Below are 22,867 nucleotides of genomic sequence, written 5' to 3'. Positions count from 1 at the left end.
CCGGGTGAAATCCAACCAGGTGGAAGAATTCCTCTGGACGTCACAGTTTCCAGTTGATTATATCATGGCGCCGTCTGTGGGAAACTCACAGGTAGACAGGGGCCCAGGGGGTTTTAGGGATCACTAGAGGTCACCGCACTAGTTTGAAGGTTCTTTATGGGGATATTGGCATATTTGAACGCCAATGGTTCCATGCTATGCTCGAATAGTCACCCTGAAATGCAACGTCAAAGGTTAAGGTTTCTTGGAGCTATCGCGATTTTCATGAATTCGTCTTCCACTGCCTCAAAAGAAGAAGTCACACACAACAAAAATAGCACCATTTTAGAATGTAGTATACCATTGGATGTAGCCTTTGATACCATTGTAGTTTTCATCATTAGCCCTCGGGCATGCGTTTTTCCAATAAACCTTGTCATATATTTTGTTGAGACTCCAAGCAGATGTCGGATTGTTTTTTCGTATGTTTTGTGCCGTTTTGTACGATTTTCTTTATCCAGCTGTTAAAAATTGGGGCAAGTCAGAAGAAGATCACAACTTTCCCACCCAACCTCTGCTTGGAGAGTATATCTTTCTATTAGTCTTCGTCTCTTCGTGTGGGGCATACAGTACGTATGCCGACAAATCTTGCAAAACGAGCAACAGATTCTGTATCTGCTTGGAGATTGATGTTTTGTACAAATCCCTATCGGTCTATAGTCTAAAAAGAGACGACATACATCAATTATTAATCGTAACCTTCACCTTAGTTGACTTCCTACACTCAAAGAATGGGAACTGATGCAGTCCGCTAATGAATGGCGGTCTGAATCCAGGGAAATCCCGACTGCCTACGTGTTGTCAGCCCTTTCATGAATACAGGGCAAGAAAATGGGGGTTTGTACGCCTTTGTCACACAACGGACATGATAGAGTGAAGACAAGGCTAATGAGGCAAAGAAATAAAAACAATCTACAGATTTAGTTTTCCTCCCAAATTACACAAAATTCCAAAAGATGATATCCAATTATCAATATCATATCCAATGTAATGCACAGAGAAGATGCAGCAATTTGGAGCCCATTGACCGATCCCATAGTCCACTCCCTCCTCCGTCATAGCGTAGGAATGCAAAATAAAAACATAGAAATGCAAATATTTGACGGTCATGCAGCCACTTCGTCATTGGTCGATTCTTTAATTATCAGGTAATCATTGGCTGAACTGCTAATTGTGGTGGACAGTTAGGATGGGTCTAATGTTGCCACAATGGCCTCGTTTTCATTCTACTATGTCCGTCGCGTGATAAAGGTGTATACAATGCCTCTTTACTTCCGCGAGGGAGGATTGGTTTTGGATTCTCTCTCTGCCTCTCTTTCTCTCTGTGAATGTGTGTGTTGAAGCTATGTGTGGATTGAGGTGAAATTTGGTACGTGTTTGGGTCTCGAAGAGCCTGGAGGTCAAGGTCAATTTTTGGCCCCCTAGCGGCTTTCTTAGTATTTCAGATGAACGTCTGTTATTGATATATGGTCATGATTTTCGGGTAGCAGATAGGTCTTGGGGGTCGAGGAGAAGTGGTGTATGTCTGGTTCGCCTGGCAGTTTCTTTGGGAACTGCAGGGGCGTTTCTGTTGATAAACAAAACTTTGAAAGATTGAAAGAGAAAGACTCAATGGCTTTTCCTGACAGCCCAGTCTTTTTGCAGCTGTTAACCCTGGACACCCTTTCTCCCATTATCGCTATTTAAATATTGATTAGCATACCGCCATTCAAATTTACCAACCGCAGCTTTCTTCAGCTAACTTAATTCAAACACCATTCCGCTTTCAGATATCTAAAACGTGAAACAAAAATCAACACTTTATACCGCAGCGCTGGGCATGTTTTTGTTAGCTTTATTGAACGAGTTGGGGGTACTTGTTCATGGTGGGGGGCTCTTCAAAGGTTTACAGAGTAAATATAGACACTGCGTCTGCACACTGAGATTCGAACATTTGTCTTTCTCTTACGGACGGGTAAGTACTGACTGGGCCTGCTTCGGAAAAACGACATTTTTGAAACCAAATTTGACATAACGAAATGTTTTTCGTCATTTTCATTCTCAAGGCTACAACAAAAAATTGTCAAATATGAATGACGAATGTCAAAAAGTATGTGACGCTCTCTCGTCCTTTTTTGATTAAAAAGCTACGACTTGTATATAATAACATTTCATAACTTCAACTTGACAACTATATACAGAGCAATGTTGCCTTGATATGTACAAGCAATGGATTCAAAATGGCCTGAACATTACATATATACATATACCATATATTTCTTGAAAATTCTCTCTTTTAACACCTCTGATATTTGGACGTCTTTGGTAACGACGAAGGTTTTCTTGCACAGCGATTGTACGTATTTGAAACATCAAATGTTTACATGATCGTAATATAACTTGTTACAGTGAAATGTATTCACAATTTTAACTAGAAGGCTTCTTGTAATTGATAAGAAATGTATCTACTTTGTATGAAATGCCAAATCCTTAACTGTATCTCGTTTAACAAGTCAATCACTAAAAACTTGTCCAAAAAGTGCTGTCGGTAAATTCAAAGAAAAATAATGTCCATGGTACATGTAACGTTAACTGTAGAGTCAAGATTATGTATCTATCTAGGGCTTGAACTGCATAATAATACACTTCGTACTCTAAATAATATCCTTCTTATTTTGAATAATGTACTTCTTAATTTGAGTAATGTATTGATAAGGAACCCATAACTTTCCAGACATCAATTCTCTGCCGTCTATAGTGACCGTCTATGCCGGCGTCGTTATGAAGATATCACCACAATACAACAACCGGCTATCAACTACCTAGACAACTAAATATGAACATATCCCTGTGATATATTGCGTGGTAGTCTTTACATAGTTGCACTGTATAGTCGTAAATTCCAATAATCGTTAGCACTTTGTTTTGCAACAAACTGTAGAGTTGTGGTTATTGCTGAGCAGAGGGTGATAAATTTTTATCCAAAACGCTGAACAGACTTGTATTTGTTTTCCCGCCATTTTTCTCGAGTTTCAAAAAATAATAGATTATGGTTAATTCGCGTTATTGGGATATTGGGGCCCAAATTATCATAATTATGCGTTTAGGACCCTAAAATGAGAAACCAGGTCGTTACATTTCGCCCCCTTTTTAACAATACAGTACTTGTGTTGTCTTTTTCTTGGAACGAAAGGTTCGAAAACAAAATGGCGGCATCTGCTTGCAAGAATCGTCCTGAATTTTTCCCCTTTTCGAGCCACGTCCCATACTAATCAAATCTGTCTATCTTACACTACTGTATTGTAGTCGTCTTGAAGTAGAAAGTGACCGTGAGTTCGGGTCGACGTCGTGTCAGTCTATGCACACTGACCGTTGCACGAGTACCACGAACGTGTCAGTCTATTAACCAATGACTAATCAAATCAACCGTTATCAACCAATCACGCACGAGTGCTAAGAAACGAACGTGTCAGTCTAATCTATGACTAATCAAATCAACCGCTATCAACCAATCACGCACGAGAATTAAAATGGCTTGCTCATCGGGTTACTCATGCCAGACGAACGGTAAACGTTGTCAGGCGCGCCGTCAGAGTCGGTTTGGAATTTCCGGTTTAAATCAACGGACATGGCTTTGTAGTGTACAACTGACGTATTTCTTTAGGCCTGCCCTGTCGGTCAACTTTTGAACAAACGCGGATTTTGCAATGAACCCTTTCGTAAGCACTGACTAATGTACAAAATAAATGAGTTTCTCTTTTGCTGTCAGATATCATAGATAGCTCTAGTCTATATTGATCATAACTATTTTCAAGAGTGATAAAAATAATGGCCATTAAAAACTATGGGAGGGGAAAAGACTATATGAAGTGCTTCATATTTCGGGGATATGCCTATTCCCAGGCTTCGATTTCTTCGTTTTTAGCGAAGATCTCGTTGACAGAAAGCGGTACTTCGCTCGGCAGAAGTTCTCCCTTCCCCATCCTTAAGTATCTCGCCTTCTTAGCTTCATCGAAGGAGTCTTTAAAGTTCGGTAAGGTGTGTAAAGTCCTCACGTGACCGTCAGGTGCGTACAACTCCGGATTAAACACCGGGTTTGCTAAGAAGTCTTCGACGCTTTGGAGATCGTTTTTCTTCTGAGATCCCGGCGCGACTAAGCTATTCACTTTACCAGGTGCGTCTTGGATGTCGGGTAACACTGGAACCGAGTCTAGTCGTTGCTCTTCGGTACTTTCAAGGCTGCTTTTCGAAGCAAGTCTTTTCGCTATGGACTCCTTTACTTCGTCCATGTTGATTTCCATGCCGTTCTCGCCGCGCGGAAGTCTCGGAGAATCTCGCGCTTTTCTCTTTGACCTCTCGTCCACGCCGATGAATTGGTTGACCTTTTCTTGAAGGCTCTTGTTTTGTGCTTCCAAGATGGCCTTGAGCTCGCGAGACTTTCTTGACAGCTCGAGCTCTTCTTCGATGTCAGTCGGTGATGAGGACAGTTCAGTCGTTTTACTGACAGCGGCTGTAGAAGAATGAGAAGGATAGAAACTTTGGTCAGAATCATGCGTTGTTACCATGTTGTTGTTGTTGTTGTGTATATCGAGTCTTTTCTTGTACCTCGCAAAGTTCAATATTGTTTTAGGCTTGGCTTCTCTGCCTATCTGTCTGTCTGTCTGTCTGTCTGCGTGTCAGTCTGTCTCTGTGTATTTGTGTGTGTATATGTATGTGTATGTGTATTCGTAGTATCATTATGTGTGTGTGTATGTGTATGTGTGTTTGTGTGTAAGTGTAGTGTGTATGTGTGTGTGCGCCCGCGCGTCTGTGTGTGTCTGTAGCTGTGTGTGTCTGTCTGCGTGTGTTTGTGTTTAGGTGTGTAGTATGTGTGCAAAAAATAGTTACTCAAGCAACTGAATGAATTTATAAAACAGCCAGACGTTTCAGACAGCATCCGCTATCTTTCGTCAGTGACTAAAGAAAGATCTGTGTGTGTGTGTGTTTCTGTGAGTTCCCAATATGAACACTAATATGAAAAATGTAGCTATGCCACATAATCTCTAGCGCTACTAGATTTTCTCAGGAAGGGTCACAGACTGCAGTGTAGATAAGGGGGGAAGTCTGCCATCTCTGACTGAAGTACTCTGACTACTAGCTGGCCTCTAGCCTGGTCCCAGCCCCTAGGGGTCGGCTTAGGGTTGTTTTACCGGGCCCAGTCTGCTTATGATTCAGCCATTTCTGTCAGCCTGTCTACTTAGCTGCCATATAGAATTTCGCAGCCTTTCTACTTAAGCTGCCATAGACAGTTTTGCCGTAGGGTGCGAGCTAATTTAATCTAAGGCCGTAAACACACCACCGAGTGGGCTAAGCTGTCTGGGCGGGCGGGCATCACCCTAAACGCCGTAGAGACATCGGGGAGTAGCCTGGGTGCCATCCTATTTCTACCGGGGCTCCTACACTCGCCTCCCTCAGCCTGGGTGCCATCCTATTTCTACCGGGGCTCCTACACTCGCCTCCCTCAAAATTTGAGGGAGGCGAGTGTAGGAGCCCCGGTAGAAATAGGATGGCACCCAGGCTAATCGGGGAACCCCCGACGGTATGGTTTCCAGGCTAGCTGGTCTCTCACCTGTAGCGCGGCGTGGGCTGATAGCGGGCAGTCCAGAGCGCCTGATGCCCCGCTCGTTTTCTGCGTCCTGTCCGGATGACTGGCGTAGAGAGATCTGGGTACCGAACCCGCGACCACGCTGACTGTACCTGTGTAGATAAAGATTATCATCACCTTAGCTAAGAAGGTTATGTTTTCAGGTGCGTGTGTCTTTGTGTGTGAACACGATAACTTGAGAATGCCTGGGTGGATTGTCTTCATATTTGGTAGGTCTGGTTAAGACTTCAAAATGATTAGATTTTGGACCACCCTAGCAACTTGTTTGAAAAGGCTTCGAATGCTTTTATTCTTATTTTCTCTCGGTCTTTCTTCAAACCCATGGTTAATTACATCTTATTCATGATACCATTGCTATGCTTTTTTTCTTATATCCACAAAATATACTCTGTAGCCATAAACATATCCAAGTCATATACTCTGTAGCCTATACCAGGCCTTCTTGAGGGGTTATGGATAGTAAAATTCCGAAAAAATAAGGTGAATGATTGGCCAAGAGAAGCAGTTTACATTAAGGGTAACATATACGTGGCAGATAAAACCTTATGTTTGCCAAACTCCCCTAGCGAATCATTCTCCCTATAGGCGTAGTTAGTCTGGTACGAACTCTAAAAAGCTATGTTGTAGACTAAGAGTCTGCATAGTACAAACGTAAATAATGATACCTACCTTCCCTCTCGTATCTTCTCCAACTCCCGTTCAATTCTCTTCTTCTCCTTCGTCATAGTGGTAAGCTGATACGCCTTAACTGCTTCCAGTCCGTGCGAACCCTAGAAGATAAACGTTAAGACGGTCAGATTGTTGACCTCGAGGTTCTTAAAGGCATCAAGAACATTCCATGAGGCTTAAAACTTGAATAAAATAACTCCAATTTCTAGTCATTCCTACTCATAGTAAGTTTCAATAACACTATACCATTACATATCGACATTAAAGGAGTGTCGTTGTGTGGTGAGAACTGATAGAATATCCAAGCCCTAATCAAATAGACTGATCCTGACTGTCCATCACAATTAGCGTTTCGACCAATGAGAGGGTGACTGCATGTCCGTCAAATATTTGCATTTTTATGTTTTATTTTGCATTGCTACGTTTTAACGGAGGTGGGCGGGGCTATAGTATCGGCCTATTTACACTAGGCGCGTGAAACTAAAAGATCACCATGTAGTTTATTTCTGTGCCTTTTTTGAGCACTTTTGATAAGAAATCCGCACGCAAATGTGGTAAACAGTGGCATTAAATGTCAATTTCATACAAATTACAGCAACTAGAATATTTCCAGTTTTCAAGCCTCATAAAATGCTCGGGGTGCCTTTAAATCTCCTTAGATGCACTGTAAGTCCAAAATATGTGAAGTGAATTTTGATCTGTATAATCACCCAGCAACCTTTGTTGGACCTAGATTAAAGGGACTGTAGATAGAGTTACAAAATGATTTGGAGAAATTCTTTAATTTTCTTAAGCTTTTGTTGTAAGGTAGTTCACAGAAGACGCGTACAGATGCCTGTAACAAATCTTCAGCAAGAAAAGAAGACGAAATTGCTTTACAATTTAAAACTAATCCCAAGTGAATGAAAAGGTCTTTCTTTACATGTTTTGCCACCTTGTTGGTTGTCCTTGAAAGCTTTATGTTTATCCGGCTCAATTAAAGTTAAGGGTATATTCCGCTCAATTTGAGTAAAGGCTTTATCCTGCTAAATCTAAGTACAAATGTAGCTTCTAGTGTGTCTAAGCCTGCCACAGGCTAGGATTTAAGCACGCAAGTCCGTACGGATCATGGCCCTAAACTGCTTAAGTATTCGCACCACAGCAAAGACGTGAGTGTACTTCTTCATATTCTACGCAAAAAAGACCACAGTTAGTAAAACTGCTATCTAATTGACCCATTTTGCTACCTTTTTGACAGTTCTTGACATTTAAAAAACTGTCAAGTACTTTCCCCTTCTGCTATCTTTTTGAAAGTTTTTGACAGTTAATAAACTGTCATGTAGTTTCCCCCTTTGCTACTTTTTTGAGTTTTCGACAGTTAGTAAACTGTCAAGTAGTTTCCCCCTTTTGCTATCTTTTTGACAACTCTTGACAGTTAATGAACTGTCATGTACTTTCCCCTGTTGCTATCTTTTTGACAGTTCTTGACAGTTAATAAACTGTCAAGTAGTTTCCCATTTCCCATCTTTTTGGCTGCTCTTGACAAAGAAATTTCAACGTAAAATCCTTCTCAAAGAACGTTTTTTGAAGCGCAAATCACTGTTTGATTCAATATACAATGTGATTTATATCATATTGAAAATGCTTTATAGTACACCTCTATTCCACTAGGATGGGTACCTCGCTGCGACCGAGCGACTTGACAGCGAATTTGTTAGATAAAAGATAAGTCTTTTTACGCTGTTTACGTGTTTTGTTGTCTTTTCAGTCATACTTTTACGTTTTGCACGATACGTCAATTATGAAGTTAAGGTCTACGCAAATCAAGTTTAGTTCAGGTCTCACCAAGGTTGCAGCACAGTCGCTGTCAAGTGGAATGGGGGTATTCCCAATTTATTGTCGATTGCCAGAGACAACGTTATAAAACACACGTACACACAAACAAGTGTCTTCATGTGTATTAATGCATTTCCGGAATGCACAGATTATGTCACTCATCTCCAATCTTCCAGTTTTGAATTCGAAGATTAGTTCAAACAAGGAGGTTAAAATAAGATTTTTACCGAAGAATAGAGCTTGTAAGATTAGAACTGCTTGTCTTAACTACCAAGCCAACATAGCCCAACACGTGCCTCAAGACGTCAGTAGCTAAGAAGTGTAACAAAGACGTTCTGAGGTCCTGAATGTCTTGGCCTCAGGTTGTTCTTAGTTGTTTCACTCGTAAAGAAGCGGATACAGTTCCTCTAAGTCTGCCGCCGACAGTGTTTTACTGATTCTTGAGTATTATTACCACAATATAAGGGGAGGGGTAGCTTCCTAAATTACTGTAATTTTCGCTATTTGTTACTTCAAGTAATCAGCCGGGCTGATTGGACCCTCTCTGGCTGACTGGACCTTCTCTGTCTAGCACATACGATTTTCGCGCCCGGTGTGGATCTGCTTGGAGATTAACGTCAAGGTCTAACTCCACAAAAATTCAGTTACTGTCGTAACAGGCTTGTTGATAGCCTGGATGCCAGACCCCCGATCTCTATAAAATATAATAAAATCCTGTGTTTTTCAGGGTCTAACTCAGGGGCCCTATTGTAGAAAATCCTTCGGGGCATGTTGGCCTTAGAGCCGAGGAGTTGGCCTGTGTAGGCCCTTGGGAAAAGTCTGTCATCCAGGCTAGCATGGTCAGAACATCTAACTTTTACCAGTAATATAAAAACAAAAGTACATTACTCTAAAAGCTCAGTAAAATTTCTCCTTAGATGGGAACTAGACAATTCTTACAATATCTGTTTAAGCTCGCCTAATGTTCAACAGTTGTAAATACCAATTTTACGAGCCCGGATTGACTATATAAATGTATTGTCAGCTGTGGAAACACGTTTGAGCGGGCGAATAAACTTTAAGCCACCAAATTTCTGCAAAACTAAGAAATCATGGAAACACCTTTTGTCTCCAGATATGGAAACTCATGGTGGATTATAGGACCAGACTTTGATAAGCATTTCAAAGGCGAACTTAAATCCAACAACCCTCAATGTCAATGTTTAAAATTCCTGCGGATATTTGGTTAGATTTAGTAAACTATGCCGGTATTAAGCAAAAGTCTGAAGGCTTTAGCAACTTTTGTTGCTTGCCGGATTCTTATTCAGAGTTAGAGGGCTTATTCGACATTTTTTGCCTTCCGGATTTTCATTCAGAGTTAGAGGGCTTAAGTAAATGTTACTGCTTGCCTGGTTTTCATTTAGAGTTACAGAGCTTAAGTAAGTATTAGTTGTCTGTCGGAGTTAGAGGGCTTATTCGACTTTTGTTGCTGTTTTTTTTCAAAATTCAAAGTCAGAAGGTTTAAGCAAGTGTTCTTATTTGTCGCTAGTACAGTGCTCTCTTTGAACAGAACTCGTATATCCCATTATTTCTACTTCAGTGTGCACACACACACAGACATAAAACTTCACTGTACTCATTTCCACTTATGCTGAACAAAGAGGTCAAAACCCATAATCGCAACAGAATCCGATAATTGTAGGCTTTAGGGCAGTGGCAGTATGCACGCAAGGGCGTTGACACGTTAGGGCCCTGTCACACCTGTGCGTATATTCAAGTGCGCGTGAGTTGTGCATTAACATTTTTTGGGTTTAAGTAAGGTTTGCGGGGGAAAAGTTGTTTTCTACTTTGACCCACCGTTGTGCAGCCTAGTGTTCGAACCTAAGAAATCCCTTATTCGGTTGCTAACTTAACCTAAACTAAAAACATGATGATACACATACGCACAAGTGTGACAGGGGCTTTAACCACAAGGATAAAGTGGTACAGTCATTGAAACTGTGAACACAACACTCAATCTATCAAAGTTGAACAAGCGTCTGTCGTCACAATCCAGTTAGTTTAACCCCAAACTTCTGAGTTGCTATCAATTAGCCTTATTTTGTGGTGAATTGAAGTATATGAATAAATAAAGATATTTCAACGCTTTACTACGTTATTTGAACTGTGCCAAGATATCATCTCTATTAACGGATTGACCAGGCATCTATTTTCAACATCCTTTGGTTGTGAACGAACGAACGAACAAACTAACAAACGAATGAGTGAGTGGACGAATGAACCAACGGAAAAATGAATGGATGAATCCATGCATATCGATGAAAGTTAGACATCCAGTTAATAAGATACGCCAAATAGTACTAACTCAAGCAACTGGATAAAATTTGGAAATGGTCAGACGTTTCAGGTAGCATCCACTACCTTTCGTCAGTGACGGCGAATGAATGAATGAATGAATGAATGAATGGAAAAATCAATGAATGTATGGGTGGACGAATCACTGATTGAACGAATGAATGAATGGATTGATGAATAAAGGTTTGGTAAAGTGAATGAATGAAGGAATAAATGAAGGAATAAAGGAAGGAATAAAGGAAGGAACGAAAGAAAGAAAAACCTACCTCTAAGGAGTTGTTGAGACGAGCCTGGGACCGCTTGTTGTACCTTCGGTTCTCCTCGCTTCTTCGGACGATGTCGGCAACGGTCGGGACCGCTCGGCGGCGAGGCTGATACGTCACGCCGTTGGAACTCATCCTGTCCTGCATTTCCGCACGCTTAGGTCAGCTGCACGGGGAAAAACCGAGATATCAAAACCGGGAGTTACACTGCAGTACCATGACAAGTCACGAGGGAGCCAACAATCTAATCATTTCCAGGTCTCATCAAGACCTACGCACATACAAAGTATCAAGACAATCCATCCAGGCATTATCGAGTTATCGCACAGAGACAGAACAGACACACACACACACTGCACACACACCGCACACACACACACACACACACACACACACACACACACACACACACACACACACACACACACACACACATACACACACACACACACACACACACGAACGCTGGCATACGACAATATATCCTTCTTGGCGAAGGTAACAATGCGATAAGAGATAGCAGACTTCAACCCCTTACCCAGACTGCTTTGCGCCTCTACTAGTATAAAGTGGTCTCCAAAAGTCCCATAAACATATTCTAAGGGATTGCATTCGTCATTTCGGATGGTGACGTAAAGCCAGCGGCCCTGTGTCTGAGGTACCTTCAGGCGTAAGTCTCAAGCGCCAAACCACCGCACGTAAAAGAACCCAACACACATGTCAAACCTCTGCACGTAAAAGAACCCAACACACATGTCAAACATTTGCACGTAAAAGAACCCAACTCATACGCCAGTAATCTGTACGTAAAAGAACCTAACACACATGTCAAACTTCTGCACGTAAAAGAACCCAACACACATGTCAAACATTTGCACGTAAAAGAACCCAACACACATGTCAAACCTCTACACGTGAAAGATACCAACACACACGACACATCTCTACACGTAAAAGAACCCAGCACTCTAGTTATCGAGAAGAGTAAGGAAGACACGTTGTGATTGGCCAAATTATCAGGGACATCATAGGCTCACTGGACGACACACGACTAGTGACCAGTGGCCACAACAGTGACCGTGAGAATAAACCTTTTTTGGGAATACAGACACAGACAAACCAATAAATCGATCAAAACAAGTATCACCTGACGGCCGTATCTTTGTTTTCGCCAGGTATAACGTCCAAAGTTTAGACAACATAATACAATAGAAGAGGCTAACAGGTCAAGAAACATGGTGCTGGCAAACTTAGGCCAAAGGTAAACTTTGACTAAGTGCATTTTTCTATTTTCTTGGAATTAAACGCCTCGCGGTTGAAGAAGCCCTTAAAGAAAGAGTGTAACCACTTGCCGTTTAAGCTTTAGATATCTTGGCGTGCGTGCATATTTCTTCAAGTCGCACCTACGGGGTTTAAGTAGCGTTAAAAACCGTCACAAAGTCACCAAGTATTCTCCAAGCAGAGTTTTTTGGTCGGGGGCCAGTAGTGGCCGTGATTTTTTTTCCTCTGCCTCCCTCAAACCCAAAAAATCGTGGCAGTCGTGGCTCCAAAGAAATCGTGGCCAAAACTACTAAACTAGCTAGCCCCCCCCCCTTCACCGAAACCACTACTTGAAGAATAGTCACCAAGCACTAGTGTCTTATAGATTCCATAAGGACCTGTAAAAATAGTAGACATTTGCTAAATTAAGACAGATAAGATGCCGGAGGACTTAGCCGACCATAGGAGTCCAGTTTGCGATCTCATTTCGACAATCCTTCCAGCGACCTATGTTGTCAGGTAGCGACTAACCAAGCAAGTCACTAAAATAAACACTTACCACGAAGTGACCGCCACAACTCTTGCAACGTTTGCTTTGTAACACCAATCGCGCTCAACTGGTGTAACACATGAAGATCTATAGAAAGCTGGCCTGTCCCACGCAAGAATGAAACTACAACAACAGCCAGCGCTATCAGAGATATTACTAGTAATAGGCCCTTGTGATGACCCCTATAATCATGCAGCTGAACAGCCATCATTATCGCGTTAATCTAATTGGCCCCCACTCAACAGGTAACCAATTAGACACGAGCATTGTGGTGTCGCTCAAAAGAAATGGGAGGGGCTGGCTTGGTGACAAAAACAACATTTGTACGACTTTTTCTACCATTTTGTTCACTGAAGAAATTTGAAAAAGGGTTATCAAAATGTACGGATGAGCAATGATATTGCAAATGACATATCAAAAGATATATACTATATAAAAAACAACCCCATTCCAATTATGAAGTCACGGGTTAAACAAATCAAATTTAGCGCGCAGTGCGATCGATATCGCCGTCTAGTGGAATTGGGGAAGACGTCTTTTTTTGAGAGTGGGGCAGAATTATTATTTGCCTCTCCCAACGAATGTTTACTTGTTCATGATACTTTGTACATAAACTTTATGATCCACTATAGATAAAGCGATAACTGAAACTCGAACACAGGAATCCAGTGGAAAACTTTCCCAACCATGGTCTACCGTGTTACTAAGCCTCTACTAGGCTCCAGAAGCGACTGAAAAGAGTAGAAATTGACCAAATAGACAGGAAAACATACAAGAGGAGTTAGTCTGCTATAGGGGTACAGTTGGCATTTTTGACCCTCTCTCCGTAGCCGACTCCCTTAGCATACTATTCACTCTATTTGGCTAATTTCTACTATTTTTTCAGCCATCCGCGGGGCCTGGTAGAGGCTACTATCGTGTACTATGTTTGTATTTTATGTGTGTGTGTGTATGTGTAAGTTCACACGTACAAACATGTTTTTCCCAATCTTCTAATGTAGAAATAATAGACCTCTTGTGCAAGGGTAGAGGTCACTCGGTCTCCATTAGCGTACAGGCCACTCTTCTGTTTCTTGTCACGTTGAAGTTTACCTTTCTCCAAACATTAACCAACACGCGGCGCCTCTTTGCAACGTTGTTCTGATTGATTAACTTTAAAGGCCTACCTGACGTCCAGGTGGGTTAACTGAAGGGGTTAGAAAGGTGAGTTCGGGCGTGACAAATGAGAAAAATTCTGGAATCGACGTTGTAATCAGTGTTATGGAAGGGGTGGCGGAAAAACAGGATTAAGCAATTATCTGATAACGAAATCCACGGCAAATAAATGTGGTAAAGATACGACAAGAGGTTTTTCTTGGGAAATAGGACATATTTCATTGTAGCCTGCATGGCTAATAATTTTGAAATGGTTTTCGTTATCGCCAGGAGCCTCACAGTTGAGCTCTTGGTTCCAATTAGTTGGTAACTTAAGGAACTCCGGTTCAAGTCCCGGGGCCAGGACATCTCGGTTGGGGCAGCCCCGCATTTCGGAAGGGACGTAAAATGGGGGTCCCGTGTTCGAGTAGGTAAAGGGAAAGGGCTAGCAACCCTTTTTCCTTTGAATATATACCCTGCTTCTGAAACAGCAAAGAAACTTGCTGCCCTATCTATGCGCCACCAGGCACTACAAGGGTCTGAAGACTCTAAACGAACTCTATACGGTCAATACACGGACACTATGTGAACAAGTGTTTGTACAAGGTTTAGCAGAGAAAATGAGCAGCTCATTCGTATCGGGCTGAACCGGTAATGGTCTCTTGGGTTGCGATTGGTGGCGTGTGGAACGGCACACAAATATAGTCGCTACCAGACTAAATATGCTGGCTGTAGGGAGAATAGTTTGCGAGTGGCCCGGAGTTTACGTTTGGCCACCATAGGGCTCGATCTTAGGAACACACTGACATACGAAAATACCCCTCCCATATTTACTTTGAAAACACGTCAAGCGTGTGTACGTCTGGCCGGCAAGAGTGTCATGACCCTTCGGACACTAGGAAGTGACGTCAGAGCGTGACGTCACTCGAATAACGTATAACTCACAAATTAAGCCCTAATCCAACACACATCAATGATATCATCTCCAAGCAGATATATTGGATGGAAGATCGTAATGTGTTTTTTTACTACTGGGTTTCATTGACGATTAGCTGTCAGAGAAATTTGAAGCCCTGCAATCAGAAAAACATTACGATCTTTCACCCCAACATCTGCTTGGAGATTACAATCATACGGCGATTGTGTCAAACAGCTGTTTAAAGACAGGAGAGGTTGTCGCTAGTTACTAACTACGCAATCTATATGGAGAATAATTTACCAGGGTAGTTTGGCTACCATAGAAATGCTAACATTCCCGTGGACCGAATCTCTTGGCCAATTATTGCCTTTTTTGTCGAATTCTACGATCCGTACTCACGAAAGAAGGTCTGGTGGAGGCTAGCTGTTCCAGTGAAGGAAAAAACACGTCCAGGCCACCTGTCAATCAATTAAAGCTGACCAATGATGATGACGCCTCAAATACAGCGTAGCATACACACACCTGTAGACTGTGGGAGGTGTAGACTAGTCGAAATAAGGAAGCTTGAACGATTTTACTGGTGTTGACTTTCTGGCATGTTTCACTTCATATTTCCTGGTGTTTAATCTGTCCTAAGAAGAGGTACTATAAATTAAAGTCTGCGTCATAAAAACTGTCTGGGAAACTCCCGTTTAAGTCCGGACGCTTTCTCAGAAGGGGAAAACGTTTGTGTGTGTTCCATGTCCTTCCTTCCGTGATCTTCTATCTCTTTGTTTTGAAAACTTCAGAATATTTCTGGACCATGACACGCACGGAATTGTTCGGCGTTTCCTCCTTTGAGCCCCGGGCAACGCAAATCTGACTCATCGGACGGTTTACCAGTCGTTTTGTCCGACCGTCTGCCGTCGTCTGACAATAGCTCGTCGTGTTAACTTAAATCAAGGAGGTTAAAATAACCTCCTTGCTTAAATCCGTGTTTTTCCAAACCCAGCTGACTGAATCTCCGAGCAAATATGTTGTCTTTCTCGTATTTCGTAGGTCCCTCCAAGGAGGTTTAAAATCAAAACGATTTTAAACCTCCTTGGTTTTAAACTAGCCTCTACCAGGCTCCGCGGATGGCTGAAAAATAATAGAAATTTGCCAAATAGAGTGAATAGTATACTAAGGGAGTCGGCTACGGAGAGAGGGTCCAATATGCCATCCTAGCCATTCAGAGCGGCAAACTGTACCCCTATAGCAAACTAACTCCTCTTTCATGTTTTCCTGTCTATTTGGCCAATTTCTACTCTTTCCAGCCGCCTCTGGAGCTTATTTTAAACATTTTTGTTCTCTTCTGGGTGATACATTTTTACTGATGCATAGGGCGATAACACTACAAGTAACTAGAAACAGTGCCCAAAATCAACTTGCACCACCTCGCCCATACTAACAGATGACATGCCAAAGTGTATACAAATGCATCCAAGGGATCTTGAGTTATAGTTGCGAACACACAGACACTATCAACCGCAATACCTCCGTAGGAGATAAACCTCCTTTACGTAGGTAAAAAGGACAACTACATTAGGCTACAGACTTGAACATTAGAAAAAAAATGCTGAACTCACGACTAGCCCCACCTAATTGTGACAAGATATAATAGATCTACTCATGCTAGCATTAATTGTTTATAAGCAGAATTTCACGATTTATTTTGCATTCTATTTTGTAGTTTGCAGATGACCGTGCGAAAAGACGCTGTACGTTTTGTTGGTTCAAGAAAGCTTCTCTTGAAAATCCGTGTTACTATGTTTAGCGACTGACTTAACCGCCGTGTTTTCTCAGAAAACAGTCTATCATAAGGAGGGGGGAGGGGGGATCTGAAAACGTGATTATATCTTCCAATGCTAGACATATCTACATACAAAGTCTCTAAAACACTCTAGCCTCAACCAGGCCTTCCTACGGGGGTACGGATCGTAGAATTCGACAAAAAGAGGATCGAAATAATTGGCAAGTAGAGTCAGTCCACGATAAGGTTAACATTTCCCCCTAGGCGGCAAAACTTCCCTGGCAATCAATTTATTCTCCCTATAGCCAGCGAAGTCAGTCTGGAAGACATACTAAAAACAGAATGTACGTAGTAGAATTGCTATATATATTAAAATGGTGACATATCTAAAGTTAAACCTAGAATATTTGGCAAAAAAAAAAGACGGACAATTGTCCAGTACAACAACACCCTTCGCAAATATACGGAAATTAACTTCTATATCACTTTCCTATTCAGTCAGGACCGCTTAAAGAAAGTGTTTTTGGTCCCACTAAATCCAGGTGTTATGAAAATGTTGTCGGCTAGCTAGTACCGAGTTTACCACATGCTTAAGCTTGTATTAACAATGGGAGATAAAAAGTGAGATAAGATTGGTGGATTCAAATGTAGATCCGTATTGTCAGGGGAAGGCACCAACTCCCAAATGGGCACACCTGTTTCTACTACAATTATCAGTGTCATTTATGACACAGGGAAACTCTAAATACCATACACATACGTTTAGCAACATTCGTACGATTTTGTTGTTGTTGTTGTTGGACATTTTTTTCTCCGGGCACGTCGAAATACTATACACATACGTCTAGCAGAAGTTGAATGAGTTTTTTTTTTGGGGGGGGGGGGGGGGGGCATATAGGATTCTTTTTTTTTCAGCGTGACTTTGACAGAACTTTTTTTCCCGTCACGACATTTTAATTACTCTACTCCAATTATCATTTATAACTTGAAACATTAAACACAAACGTTTAGCCACAGTTGTACGAGTTTTTCTGTTCTTGGATCATTTTTTAGGGTAGATTTAACCGAACTAACCATCAACAAGAGTCTACCACAACTTTATTTCTGTCACGATAGCTAAATTTTGCACCACTGCACACGTACGATTGTCCCGTATTTGCTATCCTAAACCTGTCATACAAAGAATGTGAAACGGGCTTTAAGAAGATCTGTAAACATGCCGAATAAAACAAAAACGTGCCTAGCAATTTTACCACCACGAAGAAAGGCATATTTCAATCGCAACTCACCCGTCTGTGAAATCTCAAAGCCCGTAAGTTAATTCCAAGTGACAATGCAACGCTTGTGTCATGTGTACACGACCCCTGTTCACACAGAATACTTTCCCACCCACACTCTGATCAAACTATTCAAGCTGTTTTCCAATCGTTCTATCCCGTGTGTTTTAGCTTTATATAGAGTGGCAGTCGTGTTAAACGACTACAAAACGTTGTTTGAATACATGTATTGAAAGACTAGATAGCTTACCAGCATTGGCTTGGTGTTGTACAGAGGACAGTCGTACGTATTTGCCACCCTTGTCGCCTGCCCGCTCTTGCTGTTACGAAGAGCAAAGACTACATCACACATGTGCCCACAACCGTGGCGCCGCCTTCACTCCACAAATAGAGACCTCACAAGTCCAAACTCCGAGATTTCACCGTCGAAAATCAATGTTGTGCTCTCACAAAGCCGTAGTCCTCTGTTGTTCGCTCTGATTCCGCCGTAATCTTGCTGTGTTTTTTAATCCCTGAGCGAACGGGTTGTGCCCGGAGTCACTGAATGGACAAGTTGTTGTGTGGGCCGCGCGCTATACACATAGTAACCGATTAACTGCCTTTCTTATCCAAATCAAAAGGCGGGCAGCCCAGGCCGACTGATATAAACGACCTGGTACTCGTCACTAGATGATCTAAAATGATTTCAACATGGGCAAGATTCAGTGTAATGATTTTTTTATCACGTGCGTATGAAATGCGTTAGTATGGGCACTGTCGCATTTGTCGTACGACAGTTTTAAGACAGCTACGACATTCTTACGACAGTTGTGGCGGTGTCGTGAACTGTCTTGTTACAGAAAATGTTATAGTAAACCCTTATCATAGCCTTGCTTTAAATTCCAGGACATAAAAGTTAATACATAGAATGCGACGGCGTTTTGATAAGTTTCTTGTGTTGTTATTGGTGGCGAAAAATGTTCATGTGGAGATGTTTTGTGTGGACATCTTGCCACCTGGTTGTGACAGGTGTCACAACTCGGCGCGCGCCCTCTAGCGTTAAAAAATACAACTGCAGCGACAATTAGGTTCAGTCAATAAAAACTCGTTTTCCTTTGTAACAACCTCATTTAGAGTGATTTTTCGCTGTGAAAAAGGTTTATATGGAGATGTTTTGTGTGGACATCTTGCCACCTGGTTGTGACAGGTGTCACAACTCGGCGCGCGCCCTCTAGCGTTCAAAAAATACAACTGCAGCGACAATTAGGTTCAGTCAATAAAAAAACGTGTTTTCCTTTGTAACAACCTCGTTAAGAGCTATGTTTTCTCTGCGACTGAGACGCGGTCACGCGTTAATGCACGATTTAGAAACCGACGGTTCAGTGTCAAGGGAGTGTAACATGCTACGGTGCAGGGTTTCGGGATAATATGTGTGCTTTTCTTTCACTCGACACTCTCTTCAAGAGGTTTTAGCCATTCACCGCACACTCCTTTCTCTCTAGTTGACAGTTCAACAGGTTTTAACGGCCCCACTGACGACCAACAGGGGTGAAGCATATTGTTGTACGCTCGTTTGGTACATTAGCAAGCGTTGGGCAAGGGTCACAATAACATGTGGGTCAAATAACCGGAAACGAGGATCGCGCTCCGTTTCATTTGTGCATATTTAAGAGGATTGAGGGAACGATGGAAGGAGAACAGAAAAGAAGACAAAACAGAAGATTCATTGCAAGAAAGACTAGGAAAATTAAGAACAAGAAAGAAGTAAAAAAGCAATGTTATCGACAATAAAAAAAGCTACCTGGAGATTTTTTTTGTACCACGAAATACAGTAACGTATATAACATTACCCTAAACACACCGAAGGTCCTGGTCCGATAACATTATACTGTTCTGTAGTAGAATTTTATTTAAGAGTCAATGTTGCTAAAAGGTAACATGACAATTTGCAATCCAGGATTCAAATCATTTCAGCATAAATCAGTCATCGCATTTGGCCAATTCAGTGTATCATTTTGTCAGCGACTCTTGTAGAAACTAGCAATGTCAAATCTCCCATGAAACATGAAGTCCTAATCCCAGCCCCATCCCTTCGTAAATAAATAGCCTCAAATCCCCGCAGGCGACTAAACAGTACCCCATAGACTTGCAGGTGCGCCGTATTTGATAAGCATGCCTAGGCACGGCGTTCTACTGTTGAGTAAGCTGTAAGGGTCGTAGGGTGGGTATGCGCTTGCCTCGTACGCAGACTTTGAGGTAGCCTTGGTGCCAGACCACCGCGCTCCTGGCGCTAATCCTTCGGCCTGGGAAGCAACTTGCACCGCCGCCACAGATAGCACACGCCCCCCTAATTACTGAAATTGAGTTCGGCTGCCAAGAGCGCCAGGGTGCCAACTCTATCCCTAATAGGCCTTCCCCGCCCAAAGGGTGCCTGGCGATTTTCTATGGCTTTTTTGCCTTATCTACGCTGATTTCTGATCGCTCACGTGTTCTTTTATGGCCAAACTTACTGTAATCGGTTCGCCAGCCCGGTAGAGGAACGTGTAAAGAAGGAAAAAAAATGTAATAAGAAAAAAAAAATCAAGAAAAAAAACGTCCTTCCAATGGGAGTCTGCAAGCCAGGCTAGCCATGAGAGTTCAAACGGACACAGAGTGCAAACATGAACAATTGTTTACTACGCTGAAAACATATGCGCACTTCTTTGTTGCATGGCTGTCACAGAAGCTTTAACTCAACACTACCACAAAAAAGTCAAAGCTAATCTCCCAACAGAGGCAAAAAGGCAAAATTTGAACTTTTTAGGAACTAAAATTCTAACTTAAGAAAGCCATTCGTAACAAAAACGGTGAAGAACAAAAGTAGCGATTTGCTTTCCTAACATCTGCTTGGAGAATTAGCTCTCTGTCGGCATACCTCACTTATTTACAGAACAATAGGACAGACAGGGTTTCCTTTTTGTGGGAATGGACTTATTTGCTAATTTGATAAATTACGTTTCCGGCGCTCTCACGACACTTAGTGCAAACCTGGCTACTTCGAACCAAAGTCTGGTAACCACAGCAACTATTGTCGTACTTTCTATGAAACGTAGTTTGAATATTCAGACAGTTGGTGGGAAGCAATAGACGCTTCCTGGCTTTATTTTGCCCGTAAAAAATATCTAGGGTCATGATAAAGTTCTGATATATACAAAAAAACGCTGTTATGATATATGAACATTTAGAGAATATGCGATGGCGCTAAATGAGAAATTATTCAGTCAAAATATGTTTGGAACCACCCTCTCGTAGCTATTCTGTGTCAGTCTGTGTTTTTTTTTGGGGGGGGGGGTTGTGGGGGGTGCACAAACATAGTTGCACACAATCCACATTTCTTACCTTATCCCACAATTTCCAAACTCATGCTCACGTAAGCATTGTCTCTACATACATGGTCATGTTAGCTTCTACCAGACCCCGCGGATGGCTGGGAAAATAGTAGAAATTGGCCAAATAGAGTTATAGTATGCTAAGGGAGTCGGCTACGGAGAGAGGATCCAATCTGCCATCCTAGCACGCAAGTGAAACCCTGGCAAATATTCTCCCTATAGCCGGCGTAGTTAGTCTGGTAGAGACTTTGATTATGTAACCGCTGCCAAATTCTACGTCCTTGGTCTAACATACCAAGAAACCATGGCTACGTCGCCCAAACCCTCGCATCGTGACACATACAAACTGTACCAGCCCAACATACATTGATTCGAACTCGACCCACATTCAAAAAAAATTATTGTTGTACTTACAAATCGGCCACAGCCTTCCACAGCAAACCGCTACCAGTGGAATACAAAATCTTCGGAGACTTACCCCTCAGAAATATGCGGGACAAAAGAGGAAGCTGAGATATTTTTGGAAACGATGACACACACAATAGAAGGAAACGCGAAGATCCACCGTCAAGTCTGTTGACATAACACTCACCTGTTTACGGAAGTCTTCCTGAAGGCGCGAAAAGGCTATCCCTTGGGTGAACACACAGAAAATATGCAAGGCAAACTTAGACATAATGTTTACAAAACCCGAAAACTTGAAGCCTTTCATAGACAGTTTTGTAGAATTGTCACATAACGTTATTTACACAGAGCAAGCTGAACTAGACGGATACAGTTACATTTGCAGTACTAAAAATGCTACATTCTAACTCGGGTAACATTTTGTCATGGATAAAAAGCAAACAAAGAAAATACAAACCTTTGCATGGCAAATGTCTTCTACTGCTTTCCAGATCGTCTGTGTTTGTTGTAGATTTGAAGGTGCAAAATAAACAACAACAACATTACAACAAAACACACGTCAGCGTCGAACGTTTACATACAGTTGTGTCACGTTTGAATTCCCAACATTTCAGTCCAGACGAGTTGAGGGGTGGTACGTTACTCGTGAGTAGAGTAGAGTAGAGTGGAGTAGAGTAGAGTAGAATTTTCGGTCATGTAGGGCTGTTCTAGTTTAGACCGCTCTTCATTGTTGAATTCCTTTTCACTCAACTTTTCACTCAACTCATGGCTCTCTGTCTGCTTGCCTTGCACATGTGTGTGTGTGTGTGTGTGTGTGTGTGTGTGTGTGTGTGTGTGTGTGTGTGTGTGTGTGTGTGCTCCCCGCCTCCGTAGCTTCCTCTCTGTCGGTCTCTGTGTCTTTGCGTTTTCGTGCGTGTATGAATGAATGTGTGTATTTGTGTTTGTGTGCTTGCATGTATGTGTGTTCTGTTGTGTGTGTGCGCGTGCGTGTAACTGTGTGTGCGCTGTGTGTCTCTGTGTGTATGTGTGCTTGCATGTATGTGACTGTGTGCTTTTGTGTTTGCTTTTGTGTGTTTGTGTGTGCGTGTGTAATGAGTGTGTGTGTGTGTTAGTGTGTATGTGTGTGAGGATAGCTGGATAGCTAAAGAAGACGTAACTGTATCCGTAAGGAATGCAATGCCAACTAGAGTTCCACGAATTTACACCTTCCCCAAATGATATCCGCCTTGTCGAAAAGAGCTAGGTGAATTTCCCCGGTACAATGAACCTGTAAATACTGTACATAGCGTCTGTCTTATCTGTCACGACCAGTGGAAGATTAGCTCATTTGTTCATTGAGTTCATTTGAGCTAAACTGGTTCGAGATCACTTTCCTTTGCTTTCATGACTAATGTACTATTAAGGTCATCTTAAAATCAACGACACACAGCTGATATTTGCTGTTAGATCCAAAGTTATCAC

At 42.0% G+C, this 22,867-nt stretch overlaps 1 protein-coding gene across 5 annotated transcripts; it reads right to left on the bottom strand.

The window, feature by feature from the left end:
- Positions 1-1,857: 1,857 nt before the first annotated feature.
- On the bottom strand, positions 1,858-22,011 carry LOC136441753 (uncharacterized). 5 transcript variants are annotated; one of them, XM_066438208.1, is made up of 5 exons: positions 21,864-22,011; positions 10,747-10,909; positions 6,332-6,432; positions 5,627-5,754; positions 1,858-4,528 (listed from the first exon to the last, which is right to left on the bottom strand). In XM_066438208.1, the coding sequence occupies exons 2-5, from the start codon at positions 10,888-10,890 to the stop codon at positions 3,912-3,914; spliced, it is 990 nt and encodes a 329-aa protein (XP_066294305.1). In that variant the 5' UTR covers positions 10,891-10,909; positions 21,864-22,011; the 3' UTR covers positions 1,858-3,911. The 5 variants fall into 5 exon arrangements, with proteins under 5 accessions (XP_066294305.1, XP_066294306.1, XP_066294304.1 ...); XM_066438209.1 differs by lacking the exon at positions 21,864-22,011 and adding an exon at positions 21,594-21,617; XM_066438207.1 differs by lacking the exon at positions 21,864-22,011 and adding an exon at positions 21,416-21,557.
- Between the last annotated feature and the right edge of the window lie 856 nt (positions 22,012-22,867).

This window comes from Branchiostoma lanceolatum, chromosome 9 (genome assembly GCF_035083965.1).
Source record: "Branchiostoma lanceolatum isolate klBraLanc5 chromosome 9, klBraLanc5.hap2, whole genome shotgun sequence".
NCBI classification, from domain to species: Eukaryota; Metazoa; Chordata; class Leptocardii; order Amphioxiformes; family Branchiostomatidae; genus Branchiostoma; species Branchiostoma lanceolatum.
The sequence above is the reverse complement of the archived record's forward strand: the minus strand, read 5'-3'. Positions and strand labels throughout refer to the sequence as shown.